Genomic DNA, 19,333 nt, shown 5'->3' with positions numbered 1-19,333 from the left:
TTCCTCCAGGAAGGCAGGCAGGGTACATGGGCACAGATGCAGATAGGTGGGTGGACACAGAGCTGGAAGTCTATACACAGAAAGGAAGATATAACCCAAAGGTGAGGATGTGGGAATAGGTTTGAGAGTTTGAGGAGAAAAGCAGAAGTCTGAAATACTCATTGTGGAAAGCAGGAGATGAGAGGAAATACAGTACGATTCCAGGTAGCATTAGGACCCATTTGAGGTTAGGGACCATGAATTTAAAGTGAGATCAGACAGTATAGTTGGGGTTTTCTCCAGCCATGTTCAGTGATACGTGACAGATAGAGAGTGGGCAGAAAGGTGGACTTAAGCAGATCTGTGATTCTGCCAAGCAAATATGAGGAAGCAAGAGAGGAGCACACGAGATGAAAGGGAAAGTTAAAAATGTAATCACAGAATTTAAAAGCTGGCTAAAGACCAATAAGTGAGAACACTAAGTAGATAATGGAGCAGTAAAAAGGCGGCAGAATTCAATCATTTTAAGGGATGGATAATGATTACTGAGAGTCAAAGGACTAGAGAGAGTTAGCTGAAAAGATAGGGATTGGTAGTCTGATAATTAAATGCTTGAAAATGAGATTCTAGAGGGGTGGCATATATTGGTAATGACAAGAGCTGAGGAATGGCAATGGGAATAAGTAGATGAGACAAAGAGATAATCAAACTACCTATGGAGGAAAGAAAGACAAGAAACTGTAAGGTCAGAGTATTACAAGCATCATCCCTCCAGATCCTGAGATCCTCAAAGTTATGGTAAGAGTAATGTTGGAGAGAACTGACAGTGAGCTGGGTGCTGAAATCAATGAGCCAAGGAAATAACCCAGAGATCAGAAGATGACTACTTTGGTTGTTATGTACATTGGCTGGCAGCATAGGCTGGTAACATGAAAATCAAAGATGGGGTTTTTGAGGTAGAAAGGAAAGAAAATAGGAAGTGGCAATGAGAAGCAAGAAGGATATAGGGTTTGGGGGGAAAAGGTATTGCCGAAAAGGGTGGAAGGGAAGCAGCATCTGCAGTCTTCTGATTCTAAGCTCTTCAAATGTAAAAAAATTTGAGATATAAAGGAATATTAAACACAGAAATTATAATTTTAAGTAACAATAATATACTGGCATTTGTGGGTGACAGGTCACTGTGAGTAAAAACTTGTAAGTGATCACACAAAGATGTTGAACAATGTTTCTCAAATCCGAATAAGCTAGGGGAGCTGGATACAATGCAGATCCCTAGGTCCTAGCCATACTGCTGGATCAGCATTTCTGAGAGCCTAAAAGCACCCTGGGAATTCTTATGTCCACTGAAAAACTAATGGCAAGGATAGAGGAAGAGAGTGACAGCTTTGTGCTGCTCCTTCATCTACTCTTGGTACTATTAGCTCACCACCTCCCCTTAAGTTCTCAATATATGCAACAATCATGGAGTTATTCAGTCTTAATAAAAATAAAGTCAGCAGAGAAGGAAGTGAATGCCTTACTACATCTAAATGGGAATTGAGAATGATCTGATACAGAGATTACTTTGTACAAAAAGTGCTATGTACTTTCCACATTTACTAAGCCCCCATTTTATTAGGTGCTTGAGATACAATGATATATAAGACAAGAACAATGCCCATAGAGGACTGTCTGTAACTAGTGGTCAATGTTTCCCAATGAGAGAGACACTGGCATTTGAGGTACAATAATTCTTCCTGTGTGGAACAATCTTAGGCATATTTAGTATCCCTGGTCCCTGTCCCCTAAATGCCAGTTTTATTATGCTCAGTCATTTTGACAACCAAAAAAAAAAAGGCCTCCATACATTTGCAAATGCTCCCCAAGGGTGGTAGTGCCCTGTTGAGAATTATTGATGGCCAGTAATCCCATTAACCACAGGGAATCAGATGATGATAGGACATATGGTGGATCACCCTCTCACCTTTGAAATAGCTTAGTGGCAGTCCTAAAGATGGTAGAAAATTGGTTTCAGAAAATAGTGCCATTAGAAACAGCATTTTCCTACATGAAGGCTGACAATCACTATGAACAAATTATTACTATGAACATACCTCTATTTTTGCAGTTAACCTCTCAATTTCAGACCGATCTTCCCTGTGATTTTTGGTATTTCCTCTGAATTCCCTCATTTGCTTTTTCTGAAGCTTTTCGTAGCTTCTCTTCAGTATGCCTAACTGTAGAAACAGTTATTTCTATACTTAAAGTTTAAGAATTTATAAAGAGTAGTGGTGAGAAAAATTTGTATTATGAAAACAAGAGCAGTGCTAACCAGTATTACTGAGAACATGTTAGATTTCCAAACTAAAACACAAAAGGAAACTAAAAATTAAATATGTAAAACAAACATTAGTAAAGAAATACATTCAAAGAAAAAATTTTTTTAAAATTTTAAACAAAAGTTTTTTATTACAATAGCCTTGCACTTAAAGACCCTACCACCTAGCCCCACAATAAAAGCCGCAAATAAAAACTCTTTTTCTTTCCTCTAGGTCTGTGATTCTCAAAGCCATGCTCTTGCAGAGCACTGATATTTAGGATGCAGGAGAAGAATACTTTGCAATTAAATCAGAATAAAAGCAGTTTTTTCCAAATCTGAAGAATAAAATTGAGTTAATGGACAGAATTTTCTTACTTATTTATCCCAAAATGCTTCTTAAATTTTGGATCCTCCATTATTTATAATCTAGTAACTGATAAAAATTAAAATATTAAATGTAATTTTTGGTATCAAGTATTTCACAGTATTACACAAAAACAGCCCTAACTTCTTTCAGGTACTCAACCAAGAAACATATTTTAGCATCTCTTCTAGGTAGCAGCAAACCTACAATTAGGCAAACCTCTCTACCTGGATTAAAGAACAGAGAAATGGATTCCCACTCCTGTATCTTCCATACAGTATATATTTTCCACTTCACAAAGTAGAAAGTGGCTTTCATTAACAAAGTTCTCAAGGGTGAAAGAGAGAGAACTACATATATGACATTTAACAAAACTAAAATCTCACTTCTTCATGTAGTTTCTTCAACTCCTGCTTATACTCCATGGTCATCTCTTGCTTGATTTTTTCATGTTCTTCTACCTGCTGATGCAACATTCCAACCTAAAAGCAGAAAAGTGGTAGTATTTTTCATTAGCATTGAAACAACATCCCTGAGGTATAAAAATATAAAATAATCTCTGTATTTATTTGTAAATTCAAGTTCTCAAATGCATATATATGGTTACCCCACTTCTTAGGAAGTCAAATACCTAGTTATTTAATAATTCTTAACATTGCCAAAAAATAGTGAACAAACAACTAGTTTTTAGAATTTCTAAGTTTAGATGAAAACTCTCTTTCTTTTTTTTTTGTTCTTTTTGAGATGGAGTCTCGCTCTGTCGCCCAGGCTGGAGTGCGGTAGCACAATCTCGGCTCACTGTAACTTCTGCCTCCCAAGTTTAAACAATTCTCTGTCTCAGTCTCCCGAGTAGCTGGGATTATAGGTGCATGCCACCACATCTGGCACATTTTTGTATTTTTAGTAGAGACGGGGTTTCCCCATCTTGGCCAGGCTGGTCTTGAACTCCTGACCTCGTGATCCACCTGCCTCGGCCTCCCAAAGTGCTGGGATTACAGGTGTGAGCCAGCGCACCCAGCCGAAACTGTCTCTCTCTGTCTGATTATTCTACTCAACCCTTTTCATCAAAAAAATCTCAAGAAAATAAGAAATATAAAGTTTTGAGAGCCCTGGAAACCAGCAATACTTCATAAAAAATCTAGAAGACTTTAAGAATAATTTCTCTACGAAGAGTAATGTCAGACAGGTTAAAAAAAAAGGAGGCTTGTGCCTGCTTTACCATTTGCCCAACTTCAGAGAAACGAGTTCCACCAACCATGGTAAGGAAGTTATCCTAGCCCACTTTTCAATGATTTGATACCAGAGACATCTATTTTCTGCCAAGCCTTCACCTCCACAAATATCCAGAAGTAATTCTTTCAATAACCAGCTAGAATTTCATCTACTGGTAAGTAGGAAGGGAGAGGGAAAACAGGTAACAGGAGGGAGTAAACAAACACCATCTAGAACAGTAAATTTCTTAAAAGTACTAGAAATAAACTATTTATAAGAATGAGGAGTTAATGCAATTCCAATAAAAAATTATAGTGGAATTTATTTTTGTAAGAGAACTTGAAAAAGTCATTCTAAAGTTCAAACTGGAAGAATGGGTAAATACAGCCAATAAAATGGAAAAGTCTAGTTTTTAAAAAAAAGATGTAAGTGAATGATGTAACTAAATTTCTGGATGAAAGGAAACTTTCTGAGCTTAAAACTAATGAAAAAGTAATTTTAAAATGATACATTTAACCATGTAAAACTTCTATTTTAAAAAAATCCAATTAACAAAATTAAAAGGTAAATAAACAGAGAAATATTTACAAAAAATCAAAGGACTTTTAACTTTTAGTATACAAAAAACTCTTACAAATTTGTAAAAAGTATTAAGCTCTCAACAGAAAAATAACTCAAGGACAAGAATGATTCCCACAAAAATATAAATGTCCAATAAACATGAAAAAAGACTTAATTTCACGGGTAATCAGAGGAAAACATCCAATGGCATTTTACATCTATCAAATTAGGAAAGATCTTATAAAATAAGACTTGTGTGGGTAAGTTATTTGGAATCAAAGACCTATAAAGTGTTGAAATACAAAGCACGTGACTTCCAGAAAGCAATGTGGGAGTGTATATTAAAACACTCATAAATATTCTTAACCTTGACTTAGTAAACACTACTTTTAGAAATTCATGTAAAAAAAATAAATGTAGAGCCAGGTAGAGCAGCTCTCATCTATAATTTCAGCACTTTGGGAGGCAGAGGCAGAAGGATGACTTGAGCCCAGAGGAGTTCAAGACCAGCCTGGGCAACATGGTGAGACCCTGTCTCTACAAAAAAGGAAAAGAAGCAAATAAATGTAGATGTTAAGAATTTGTCGGGACCAGGCATGTTGGCTCATGCCTGTAATCCCAGCACTTTGGGAAGCCAAGGCAGGCAGATCACTTGAGGTCAGGAGTTTGAGACCAGCCTGGCCAACATGGCAAAACCCCATCTCTACTAAAAATACAAAAATTCGCTAGACCTGGTGGCAGGTGCCTGTAATCCCAGCCACTCGTGAGGCTGTAGCACAAGAATTGCTTGAACCCGGAAGATGGAGGTTGCAGTGAGCCAAGACGGCATCACTGCATTCCAATCTGAGCAACAGAGTGAGACTCAGTCTCAAAAAAAAACCAGAAATTGTCAATAGGGATTTGTTCTTTTATAAAAACTGGACAAACTGGAAAAAATCTAAATGTTTATAAATAAATTGTGAACGAATATAATGAATGAAAGTACATAATAAAATATGCAAACATTAAGCTGTATTAAAACAGTTAACATGCAAAATGCTTATCACTTAAAAAACATGGATATAAAAAGTATACTATACTAAAATCCCAATTTTGGGAAGGATTTTTACTGAAGTTTACTTACATAGCTTAAAGGAAATACACCAAATGTTAACACAGATTAACTCTGATTCAAGACATTATGATTATTTTTTGCTTCATAGTTTGTCTTTTCTAAATTTTCTCCAATGGCTACTGCTTTTACTAGCAAGAAAAGAACATTTTAAAAAAGAAAAGACAAGAGACTGACCCTAAGTCCACCTATTTTGCTTTGATAAAGATCATCAGGACTCATCTATTTGATTAAAACAAGCTGAAGAGTCTTAACTATTCATATTTCCTAGCCCACAATCCACCAGAAGATGCAAAATTAGAAAGTATGGTAGGTAGAAGGGGTAACTACAATGATCAGTAGAAATGGGCAATAGCTTTTAGCAAAGACAGAAGAAAAAAGGGAAACATTATCCCAAGAGTAGACTCGTGTCTACACTGCTATAACCCGTAAAGACAAAGCACATCAAGCACATCAGTATGTAACAGCCATTACTCCTAACATATCACAACCAAGAGAAAAGGCAACCCTCAAAACACCACACCCACACCCATACACATACACCCCTCCTTTAATTTTCAGTAGTGTGGCCTTTTGGCCCTCTATCACATGTTAGACCAGACACACCTGCAGAATCATAAAAACTTTAAATGATTTCATAAGATCCGCTGACAGTAGGGGAACTGACTAGGGAGTTCTCAAACTTAGTCTAAATAGTTCTTTAACCAAGGTTTTTAAAAATTGAAGACAAAGAAGGAGAAAAAAAAAAAAAGCAGGGGGAGGACAAGATGGCTGACTAGACACAGCCAGGAGGAAAAGCTGCCAATGAAGGACTGAGACAACTGGTGTGCTCCTAACAGATCTTCAGAGGCGGTCACTAAGAGTGGATGGAGAGAAGACACAGAAGCTGAGGTGAAGGGGGAGGAAGCTGGGAACCGTACACGAGGCGACTACTACGTACCTGGACTCATTGCTGGCCCAAACAACTCTGGAAAAACAGATGAGCTGAACTAGCAAGAAGCAACCCACTCTTCCCACGGGCCTCTGGAACCCTAGCAGGAGGGGACCCCTCGACCACCATGAACACTCAAGTTGACAGGGTGAGCCACTTAGAGAAGTGATAGGAGCAGCAAGCCAGCTGATATGGAGCCCAGAGAGTTTGGTGCGGGAGTATCTGTGGTGGGGTGGTGGGGCATGGCCAGGGATAGCCATCCCCTTAGGCTTAACTGGCTCCCATAGGAGACTTTAGCTCTAAGGCAACTGCTGGACCCGAACTGTGCAGAGTGGTCTTGCCCATCATATGGGGCCAGTCTCACCTGAACATCCCATGGCCTGCTGGCCTCTCCCAGGGCCCCAACGTGGCCACACATGCTTACAGGGCAGCCTTGGGTGGCCTGGGGGACTGCATCATAGCTTCTGTGCTAGCAGACTATGCCTGAGCAGCTGAGAGCTCCAGAGGAGTGGCCCCCATGGCTATGCACCAGCCTGTACATTCCGTCCCCATATTGCAGCTTCTCTGGGCCCATAGCAACTCCCCACATGGCTTTGCTGGCATGTGCCTATGCCAGCAGGTTTTGCTTTTTTTGCCTCACCAACAGGCAAGCGTACATGTATCCACCTTGCCACTGCTGTGGCAGGAGTGCAGTTCATCCCCCATGTCCCCACTGACCACCACTGCAGACAGAACCTTGGTAGGCACAAAACCAGCCAGCCTCGCCTCTGCCAGTGCCCCTTTCTTGCATCAACACTGCCGCAGGAGTGAAACTAGGCACAGAGAATAGCAGATCCTCCCCTGCACAGAGCAACCACTCCTGTTTGCAGTACACAGAGAAGGCACACAGACCTGCAACCGCCAGTGCCCTGCCCCCAAGCCAACACCACCACCAGTGCCACTGTGCAGTTGCCAGCAGGGGCCCCCGCTCACCTCCCAGCTGTGTTCCCTCCTCCACTGTGGTGAACACCTTCAGGGAGGCAAGCACCCTGGCACCCACCAGAACCCTGCCATAGCTGACAAGTGTGTCTCCCACTGCACTACTGCTACCACTGCTGCTGGCACATGCAAACAAGGATGAATCCCACTGTCATCACGCTATGAAATGCTTTAGCTGACACCACCCATTGGGGTGTAGTGACCAGCAGTCCAGGAGCACCCTGAACCCCCAATGCAGTGGATTCCTAAATTCAAGGAGCCAGAGAAAAAAGTTAGGGCCCAATACAAGCCCCCCAGAGTTACACCACATAGTCTAGGAGTTGGGAGCTGAGCAACGGTCCCCTAAAATCTTCCAGAGACAAAACCAGTTGGCTGAATCCACCTTATACTACAATCAAACTCTCAAGGTCATCAAATATGATAAAAGAAAAAAAAACTCATCCAAGGGTCAGCAACTTCAAAGATTGAAGGAACGTAAACCCACAAAGATGAGAAAGAAATAGTGCAAGAACTCCAAGAACTCAAAAAGCCAGAGTATCTTCCTTCCTCCAAACAACCGTATCACTTCTCCAGTAAGGGTTCAGAACTGGGCTAAGAGGGCTAAAATGACAGAAATATAATTCAGAGCATGGATAGGAACAAAGATCATTGAGCTACACGAGTATATGAAACCCAGTCCAAGGAAGCTAAGAATCAGGATAAAACAATGCAGGAACTGACAGACAAAATCAGCAGTATAGAAAGGAATGTAAAGCAACCTGATAGAGCTGAAAAGCACACTACAAGAATTTCATAATGCAATTACAAGTATCTATAGCAAAACAGACCAAGCAGAGGAAAGAAATCTCAGAGCTTGAAGACTGGTTTTCTGAAATAAGACAGTCACTGACAGACAAAATAGACAGTATAGAAAGAAATATAACCAACCTGTTAGAGCTGAAAAACACACTAGAAGAATTTTATAATGCAATCACAAGCATTAACAGCAAAATAGACCAAGCAGACGAAAGAATCTCAGAGCTTGAAGACTGGCTTTCTGAAATAAGACAGGTAAGAATAGAGAAAAAAAGAATGAAAAGGAATGAATACAATCCCCAAGATATATGGGATTATGTAAAGATGCCAAATCTATAACTCATTGGCGTCCCCTGAAAAAATGGGGAGAATGCAACCAACCTGGAAAACATATTTCAGGATATCACCCATGAGAACTTTCCCAACCTAGCTAGAGAGGCTAACATTCAAATTCAGGAAATGCAGAGAACCCCAGTAAGATACTTCATAAGATCATTCCCAGGATACATAATCATCAAATTCTCCAAAGTCAAAATTAAGGAAAAAAATGTTAAGGGCAGCCAGAAAGAAAGATCAGGTCACCTACAAAGGGAAGCTTATCAGACTAATGGTAGACCTCTTGGCAGAAACTCTACCAGCCAGAACAGATTGGAGGCATATTCAACATTCTTAAAGAAAAGAAATTTCAACCCAGAATTTCATTATCTGGCCAAACTAAGCTCCTGAAGGAAACATTATATATAGAAAGGAAAGACCGTTACCAGCCACTACAAAAACAGACTAAAGTACACAGACCAGTGACACTATAAAGCAACCACACAAAAAACTGCAAAATAACCAGCTAACATCATGATGAGATAATCAAATCCATACATATCAATACTAACCTTGAATGTAAATGAGCTAAATGTCCCAATTAAAAGGCACAGAATGACAAGCTGGATAAAGAATCAAGACCCATTGGTATGCTGTCTTCAAGAGACCCATCTCACATGCAGTGACATACATAACAGAAGATGAAAAATACCCAAAATCAGAGCTAAGTTGAAGGAGACTGAGACACAAAAAACCATTCAAAAGATCAACAAATCCAGAAGCTGATTTTTTGAAAGAATTAAAACAGACCACCAGCTAGACTAATAAAGAAGAGAGAAGACTCAAATAGACACAATCAGAAATGATAAGGAAGATATCACCACTAATCCCACAGAAATATAAACAACTATCAGAGAATACTATAAACACCTCTATGCACATAAACTAGAAAATCTATAAGAAAAGGATAAATTCCTGAACACATACACCGTCCTAAGACTGAACCAGGAAGAAACTGAACCCCTGAACAGACCAATAACAAGTTCTGAAATTGAATCAGTAATAAATAGCTTACCAACCCAAAGAAGCCCAGGGTCAGATGGATTCACAGCTGAATTCTACCAGATGTAGAAAGAAGAGCTGGTACCATTCCTGCTAAAACTATTCCAAAAACTTGAGGAGGAGGGATTCCTCTCTAACTCATTCTATGAGTTGTGCATTAACCTGATACCAAAACCTGGCAGAGACACAACAAAAAAAGAAAACTTCAGGCCAATATCATTGATGAACACTGATGCAGAAATCCTCAACAAAATAATGGTAAACCTAATCCAGCAGCACATCAAAAAGCTTATCCACCATAGTCAAGTAGGCTTCATCCCTAGAATGCAAGGTTGGCTTGACATATGCAAATAAATAAATGTGATTCATCACATAAACAGAACTAAAGCCAAAATCCACATGATTATCTCAATAGATGCAGAAAAGGCTTTTGATAAAATTCAACACCCTTCCATGTTAAAAACTCTCAATAAACTAGGTACTGAAAAAATGCACCTCAAAATAATAAGAGCCGTCTATGACAAACCCAAAGCCAGTATCACACTGAATGGGCAAAAGCTGGAAACCCTTGAAAACCAGCACAAGAGAAGGATGCCCTCTCTCACCACTCCTACTCAACATAGTTTTAGAAGTCCTGGCCAGAGGAATCAGGCAAAAGAAAGAAATAAAAGGCATCCAAATAGGAAGAAAGGAAGTCAAACTATTCCTGTTTGTAGACAACATGATCCTCTATCTAGAAAACCCCATAGTTTTGGCCCAAAAGCTCCTTAAGCTGATAAACAACTTCAGCAAAGTCTCAGAGGTCACTAGCACTCCTATACACCAACAATAGTCAAGCTGAGAGTCAAATCAGGAATGCAATCCCATTCACAAATGTCACAAAAAGAATAAAATACCTAGGAATACAGCTATTCAGGGAGGTGAAAGATCTATGGAAAAAATATAAAACACTGCTCAAAGAAATCAGAGATTACAAAAACAAATGGAAAAACATTCCATGCTCATGGAAAGAAGAATCAGTATCATTAAAATGGCTATACTGCCCAAAGCAATGTACAGATTCAACACTATTCCTATTAAACTACCAAATGACATTCTTCACAGAACTAGGAAAAACTATTTTAAAATTCATATGAAACCAAAAAAGAGCCTGAATAGCTAAGGCAATCCCAAGCAAAAAGAACATAGCTAGATGCATCACATTACCCAACTTCAAGCTATACTACAGGGCAACAGTAACCAAAACAGCATGACACTGGTACAAAAACAGATACATAGACCAATGGAAGAGAATAGAGAACCCAGAAATAAGGCTGCACACCTGTAACTATCTGATCTTCAACAAAACTGACAAAAACAAGCAAAAAGGAAAGGACTCCCTATTAAATAAATGGTGCTGGGATAACTGGCTAGCAATATGCAGAAGATTGCAACTGGACCCCATCCTTATATCATATACAAAAATTAACTCAAGATGGATTAAATACTTAAATGTAAAGCCCAAAACTATAAAAAACTCTGGAAGATAACCTCGGCAACACCATTCTGGACATAGAAACAGGCAAAAATTTCATGACAAAGACACCAAAAGCAACTGCAACAAAAGCAAAATTTGACAAATGGGATCTAATTAAACTAAAGAGCTTCTTTACAGCAAACAAAACTATCAACAGAGTGAACAACATATAGAATGGGAGAAAGCTTTTGCAAACTATGCATCTGACAAAAGACTAGTATCCAGCATCTATAAGGAAAAAACAAACCACCCCACTAAAAATTGGGCAAAGGATATGAACAGACACTTTTCAAAAGAAGGCATACAGGCAGCCAACATGCTCAGCATCATTGATCATAAGAGAAACACAAATCAAAACCACAATGAAATACCATCTCACACTAGTCAGAATGGCTATAATTTAAAAGTCAAAAAGTCAAAAGGCTATTATTCAAAAGTAACATGCTGGCAAGACTGCAGAGAAAAGAGAAAGCTTATACACTGTGGGTGGGAGTGTAAATTAGTTTAACCACTGTGGAAGATGATGGTGATCCCTTAAAGTTATAAAAACAGAAATATCATTCGATCCAGCAATCCCATTACTAGGTATATACCCAAAAAAACTAAGTTGTTCCATCGGAAAGACACATACACATGTATGTTCACCACAGCACTATTCACAAGAGCAAAAACACAGTATCAACCTAAATGTCCATCAATGGTAGACTAGATAAAGAAAATGAGGTACATATACACCATGGAATACTATGCAGCCATAAAAAAGAATAAGACCATGTCCTTTGCAGGAACAGAAAACCAAATACTGCATATTCTCATTTACAAAAGGGAGCTAAGTGATGAGAACACATGGACACATAGAGGGGAACAACACACACTGAGGCTTACTGGAGGGTAGAAGGAGACAATCAGGAAAAAATAACTAAGGGGTACTAGGCTTACTATCTGTGTGATGAAATAATCTGTACAACAAACCCCCGTGACACAAGTTTACCTATATAACAAACCTACAAGTGTACCCCTGAATTTAAAATAAAATTTAAATTTAAAAAAAAGGAAAACCATCACCTTTCTGACTACAACGCTTCACAATCACTCTCATTTGGCTCTCTTGTTTCACTAGAATCACCTATATCCCTTAAGAACCCACAGCCAGAAGAAAACGCTTTGCCAGAATGGCCCTGTGACCCACTTGAATATCCCTGTCCTTGAGAGTCACACCTAATGATTCCTCCTTCCTGGATTGATCTGAATTTCCCTGATCTCTTGGCACTTTGAGTCTTTTCATCCATCACTAACAGATTAGATAAATCCCAAATTACATATATCCTGTTCATTGATAAGGAGAAAGGTAGGAAGTAAAATGTTTTTAAGACAAGGAGCAGTAAAAATTATCTCCAGACAAATTTGTTAATTAATAAAGAAATGCAGATGACAGTACCAGATCCAAAAGAAACAAGGAGCAGAAATACAATGAAAAGAGACTAAAAGATAGAGTGCATGTTTGATTTGCATATCAAAATGCCAGAACAGCTCCTCCAAGTCTGGCTGAAATGTCATTTGTACACACTACATAGTTAAAGTGAACTGCAAAAAGTCCATCCTCAAAAAGGTAAAAAGTATTCCGGAAAAATGATTCTGAAAAAACACTAAAAACAATAATATGGAATTCAATATCCCCCTCCCAGAAAATAAAACTTCAGTAACACTGAAAGGGAGAAATGAGAGCTTCAATTTACAGTTAGTTGGACTATTGATTCTTATGCAATACTAAGTTACTGATCATTAAACAGAAATGAGAATATTAGCTGTTAATGAAGGTAACAAAACTAAGATATTCACAGATCTTCTAGTACTTCCTACTACAAGAGCTCTAGAATAAAACAAAGTGGAAAAAAATATGCACATAAACAGAATAGATTAATATAAAAGAAATAAGTGAAGTATAAAAATACAAATGCACTTTGTGTAAATGTAAAAAGATAAATGTGAAAAGACAAGGACTTTTAGTATTTAAAGCAGAAAGCAAACATGCTAAGTCATGTTCAACCATTTCCAAACTTTCAGGTCCAAAGGGGAACAATCCAGAATACCCATGGGAAAAAATACACAAAATGTATATTTTCTACTACTCAAAATGGGAACTGTTGCTTTTTAAAATTTGCACAGAAAACTACAGCTCTCTTTTTGATAAAACACTGAGCTGTTTCATACCTCTATAGTAACTTAGTATTATCAGTCTTTTAACTTTTAGCCATTCTGGTGTATAAAATAATTTGCATTTTCCTAGTAACCTGTGAAACCAAGCACTTTTTCACATGCTCACTGGTCATTTTGATATCTTCGTTTGTGAAATGACCATTTGTCTTTTGCCCATTTTTCTACTCAGTTAACTTAATAATTTATAGATGTTCTTTACCTTTTGTTGGTCACATGTTGTTAAATATATGAAAAGTTTATTATTTTAATATAGTCTAAATTAGTAACCTTTTATCATTTTTTAAAAGAAATCTTTCCCTACTCCAAGACACTAAGAGTTTCTCTTATGTCTAGAAAATTTTCAGCATTTCACATTTAAATTTATAATCCATCTAGAATTGAATTTGGTGTATGGTATAAAACTAGAAGTCAAAATCTTTCTTTTTCCCCCATGTTGTTACTCAGTTGATCCAGTGCCATGTATTGAAAAGACTCCCCACCGCCCTGCAGTGCCATCTTGTCATGAATCAAATGTTCATATATGTGGGATCTCTGTTATGGGACTCTTTATTCTGTTCCACTGGTCTGTTTTTCTATCCTTGCAATACCACACTGTCTTAATATAGTTTTTAATAAATCCTGTTTTCTAGTACCCTAAGTGCTCCACCTTAATTTATCTTCATCAAGATTGTTTTGGCTACTGCCATATAAATTTGAGAAACAACCTTGTCAATTTTCACTTTAAAATATACTGGAGTTTTAATTAGAATAATACTGAATTAATACATCAAAATTGGAGAAACCAATACCTTTAAAATATTGAGTCTTTCTATCCATGAACATAATCTATTCTTCCATTTATATCAGTTTCAATTTCTCGCCATAATTTAGAGGTTTCTGTATAGTGGTCTTGTACCTCTTTCATTGGATTTACTGTATTTGGTGGTTTTTTTGATACTCTTGTCAAGGGTATCTTTTTTAACTTCATTTTTAATTGCTTTTTGCTGGTATAAAGAATCATTAAATTTTTGTATATTAACCTTTAACTCAGCAAACCTACTATTTGTTAATTCTAAGTTTGTCTACATAGATTTTTTGGGTTTTCTGTGTACACCAACAAAGCACATGCTAAATACTGTGGTATTTCTTCCTCTCTAATCCTTATATCTTGTATTTATTTTTCTTGCTTTATTGCACTAGCTGCACCTCCACTACAATAACAACAAAAAAAGTGGTGATACTGGGCATCCTTGTCTCATTCACAATCTCTTAAGGAAAGCTTCTAACTGGTTACATTAATTGCTACTTGCTAAGTTTTTTATATACCATTTTACTAGATTAAGGAAATTCCCTTACATTTCTAATTTTCTAAGGGATTTTAATATTTTTATCACAAATGGATAACTGAATTTTATTAAATTCTTTTCCTGGATTGAGATAACTATGGTGTTTTTTCCTCTGGTAATGTGATGAATTATATTTATTTATGAATGTTGAAACAATCTAGAATGCCTAGAATAAACCTAAGTTAGTATGTAATATCTTTTCTAAATATTGCTGGATTTAGTTTAATATTTTGTCTAACAGTTTTACATTAGCATTCACATAAGACTGGCCTGTAATTTTCCTTAATTGCTATGTCCTTGTTAAGTTTTGAAATGAAGATGATGATGCTTCATAAAAGGAGTTAGGAAAATCTTATCTTTTCTTCTGTTCTCTGGAATATTTTATATAAAATCGGTGTTACTTATTTCTTAAAATATCTGGTAGAATTCACCAATGAAGTCTTTTGGGCCCAAGAGATTTCTCTATGAGTAGGTTTTTCAATAACAAATTCAATTTAGCCGGGCATGGTGGGTCATGCCTGTAATCCTAGCACTTTGGGTGGCTGAGGCAGGTAGATCACCTGAGGTCAGGAGTTTGAGACCAGCCTGACCAACATGGTGAAACCCCACTTCTACTTAAAAAAAAAAAAAATGCAAAAATTAGCTGGGCATGGTGGTGTGCGCCTGCAGTCCCAGCTACTCGAGAGGCTGAGGCAGGAGAATCGCCTGAACCCAGGAGGCAGAGGTTGCAGTGAGCCGAAATTATGCAACTGCACTCCTGCCTGGGAGACAGAGTGAGACTCCATCTCAAAACAAAACAATCAGAAATCAATTTAATAGGGTACTGTTCACATGTTTCAACCTTTCTTGTATGCTGTGCTTTCCTTGGGATTTTTCTATCACATCTAAATGTTTACTGCAGGGAGGGGGTACATGGTCATTCACAGTATCTTTTTATAACCCCTTTACTATTCAGAGGCTCTATTATGGTTTCTCGTTTTAATTGCTAACATTAGTTATTCTCCCCTTTTTTCTTAATTAGTCTTTCCAAGGTTATCAATTTAATTACTTTTTTTTCAAAGAGGATAGCTTTGTTCATCCTCTTACACATTCGTTTTCTATTTTATTAGTTTCTGTCTTATCTTTATTACATCTTTTCTTTCTCTTTTCTTTGGTTTTAATTTGCTGGGGCTTTTTTGTTTTTCTCAAAATGGCTACTTAGATCACTTTCAGCCTTTCTAATATATATAATTTTAGCTGTATATAAAATGTATAAAATGTAGCTATATGTATACACACATAGCTAACATTCTAGGCACCACATTAGATGCATTCCACAAGTTTTGATACGTAACATATTTATTGTCACTCAGTCCAAAATATTTTCTAATTTTCATTGTGATTTCTTCTGATTCATGGGTTATTTAGAAGCATATTGCTTAATTTCCAAGCTTTTGAGGATTTTTCTGGTTGTCTTTCATTGTTCTGAGTTCTAGATTAAATCCACCTTGGTCAAAAAACATGATTCCAATCCTCTGAAATATGTTGAGACATGCTTTATGGCAGTAGTGGTAAATGGTCCATATTCACTTGAATGTGGATTCAGCAGTTATTAGGTACAATGTTCTATTTAGATTAATTAGGTCAAGTTTGTTAATTAGGTTAAGTTTGTTAATCTTGATCAAATCTTCGCCTTAACTGAGGTTTTCTCTGCTTGTTGTATTAATTGAGAGCTATGTGTTAAGTCTTCCATGATTACCACGTACTTAATTGTTCCCTTAATTCTGTTCATTTTTCTTTGTATATTTTAAGGTTATGTTATTAAGTATTTATAGAATTGAATTATTAAAGCAACCTGGTTAATTGATCCTTTCATAATTTTTAAGTGTCCCTAGATCTTTAGTATTGCTTCTGGCTTTGATGTTTACTTTGTCTCATGCTAATACAGTTACATCAGTTTTGTAGAAGTTTTCTCATGTCATATCACTTCCAAGCTTTTACTTTCATTTTTTAAAAATGTCCTTCTTTTTACATTCTTCAAATTTAGCAAGTTCTTTTCCCAACCTCTTGAGATGAATCATTACCTTATGACTTTCAGCCCTTCCTCTTTTCTAATATATGCTCTTGTGGCTATAAACGTCCCTCCGAGATATTTTATCTGCATTCTGTAAGTCTGATGTTGTATTTTCATTTCGAATTCAAAGTATTTTCTAATTTCCATTGTGATTTCCTCTCTGATCCATGAATGAGTCAGAACTTCATGTCCTAATTTCCAAATATACGCAGATTTTCAAGTTATCTTTTTCTAACTTATTTCCAGTATGTTCAGAGAACATACCTGTGATTTCGAGCTTTTGAACTGTATCAAGATTTACTTTATGGCCCAGCATATGGTCAATTTTGGTAAGGGTTTTGTTTGTGCCAGATAAGAATGTGTACTCTGAAATTCCGTTGTATTATATTCTATATATATAAATTAAGTCAAGTTTGCTGATCATGCCGTTCAAATCTATATTCTTTCTTATGTTTGTCTCTTATTCCATCAGTTAATAAGAAAAATGTGTTAAAATTCCCCCCTATAATTGTGGCTTCATCTGTTTTTTCCTAGTTCTGTCACTTTTCACATACAGATGAAAGACAAAGAGGATTTTCTTTTAAAACTATTTAATTAGATATTTACATTAGATACTCAGATATTTTCATCATGGTTTGAGTCCCTCCCGCAAAGTGTAGGCTGAGACACGGACTTCAGGGCAACTGAAGGTGACCCCAGGAAGCACAGTGAGGACACAGGGAGAGCAAGGCAGAGAAGGAAGGAAAGCTAATAAAGGGTGTGCTATTGAGCACAGTAAGCATATTACTGAAGTAAGCAGCTGGTGATGAATTCCACTGGGAACCCACTAAGGAACCAGATGGTATGTTTCAGAATCGTCCCTCTGAGGGATGGGAAGTTGGAGAATTCACCTAGTCCCTCCATTACTTGAACCTTCACCTAAGACCTAAGAGTGTTAACTCCCTGACACTTCCAGATTTCATCTGAGCAGCTTTCCAAGGCCCCAGAGAAACATAATATACGACAAGCTTGTCCAACCTGTAGCCCACGGGCCATATGCAGCCCAGTACAGCTTTGAATGTAGCCCTACACAAATTTGTGAACTTTCTTAAAACATTACAAGTTTTTTTTTTTTTTTTTTTTTTTAAGCTTATCAGCCAGCATTAGTGTTAGTGTATTTTATGTGTGGCCCAAAACAATTCTTCTTCCAATCTGGCCCAGGGAAGCTGAAAGATTGGAAACCCCTGTTATAGTAGATACTGGCAGTGCACAAGGACCTATATGCAATAGCTAAAATGAAATCAGGAGGCAAAGAGGACATACTACAGGGCAGAAAGAATGTCTGCTAAAGTTATATATCCTGAAATTTCACATTTTCTCATTATGAAGTGTTTTTCTTCACCTTGAGTAATGCTTTTGGCCTCTGCTCCAATTATACTTTTTCTGATAAGAATATAGTTATACCATCTTTCTACTCAAACTGCATGTTATATATTTTACCTTTTAATTTCAATGTTTTTGTATTTCTATAAACATTAAATAATAATTGCATTTGTTTATCTGATCCAGTTCAACAGTTTTTATCTTTTAACTAAGCCAGTTACTGCATTTACATTTAACAAACCTATTTTGATTTAAAGCCGTCATCTTGTTACATAATATTTGTACTAATAAGCTGTGTTCTTTTTTCTCTTCTTTCTTGCCTTCTTTGGGACTGATTACTTTTTTTATCATTCCATTTTTCTCTATTAGCACGTAAGATATTCTCTACTAATTATATTTTTAATGGTTTCAAGATAAAAACATGGATTTGTGACTTAAGTTCTAATGTTAATTAGTAGTTTTACCAATTTCCAGGCAACCCAAGGATTTAGAAATACTTTAATTCCATTTATCCCAACCTGACTTAAATATAACACCATTGCCACCATAATTTTATATATACGTTAAACTCAAAAGGCAATTACCATTAGCTGGGCACAGTGACATGCACCTGTAGCCCCAGGTACTTGGGAGGCTGAGGTAGGACTGCTTAAGCCCAGGAGTTTGAGTCCAGCCTGGGCAACATAGCAAAACTCCATTTATTATTGTTGTTTTATACAATCAATATTCATTTAGATTCACCCATAAATTTACTACTGCTTTTCATTTCTTCCTGCAGATCTGAGGGTCAATCTGGGATCACTCTCTTTCTACCTAAAGAACATTTTTAAATATTTCCTTAGTGCAGATCTGCTTGTGACCAATTCTCTCAATTTTTGTTCATCTGAAAATATATTTATTTTACCTTTATTCTAGATACAGAATTCTTGTTTGGTAGAGGAAAAAGTCATGTTCTTTCTTTATAGATATTTTATTGTTTTCTGGCTTTCACTTTTTTGGCTGACAAGTCAACTGTTAAGAGCTATTTGTAGATAATCTTTTTTGTCTTTGATTGCTTTTCAGATTTTTCCCTTTGTCTTTAGTTTTCAACCATGGTAACTGTTTCTTTTTACTTATCTTGCTTGAGATCCTTGGACTTCTTAAATACATGGCCTTCCTAACCTTTGGCAAAATCTCAGCCAGTTATCTCTTCAAATATTGCTTGTGCCCATTCTCATTCTTTTTTTTTCTTCAGGGATTCCAAAAACATTTAT

General features: G+C 36.9%; 1 protein-coding gene across 30 annotated transcripts in view; it reads right to left on the bottom strand.

The window, feature by feature from the left end:
• Window positions 1-19,333, bottom strand: part of CEP63 (centrosomal protein 63) — a 137,266-nt gene that overhangs the window by 81,769 nt on the left and 36,164 nt on the right. For all 30 annotated transcript variants that reach the window (XR_004058388.1, XM_030934193.1, XM_030934114.1 and 27 more), the window contains 2 exons: window positions 3,029-3,124; window positions 2,073-2,195 (listed from right to left, as the gene is read on the bottom strand). Coding sequence is in view for 29 of the 30 variants with exons in the window: in XM_030934193.1 (XP_030790053.1) it covers window positions 2,073-2,195; window positions 3,029-3,124 (219 nt within the window). In the remaining variant the exon portion in view is untranslated. The remainder of the gene's footprint in view (window positions 1-2,072; window positions 2,196-3,028; window positions 3,125-19,333) is intronic.

This window comes from Rhinopithecus roxellana, chromosome 1 (assembly GCF_007565055.1).
Source record: "Rhinopithecus roxellana isolate Shanxi Qingling chromosome 1, ASM756505v1, whole genome shotgun sequence".
NCBI classification, from domain to species: domain Eukaryota; kingdom Metazoa; phylum Chordata; class Mammalia; order Primates; family Cercopithecidae; genus Rhinopithecus; species Rhinopithecus roxellana.
The sequence above is the reverse complement of the archived record's forward strand: the minus strand, read 5'-3'. Positions and strand labels throughout refer to the sequence as shown.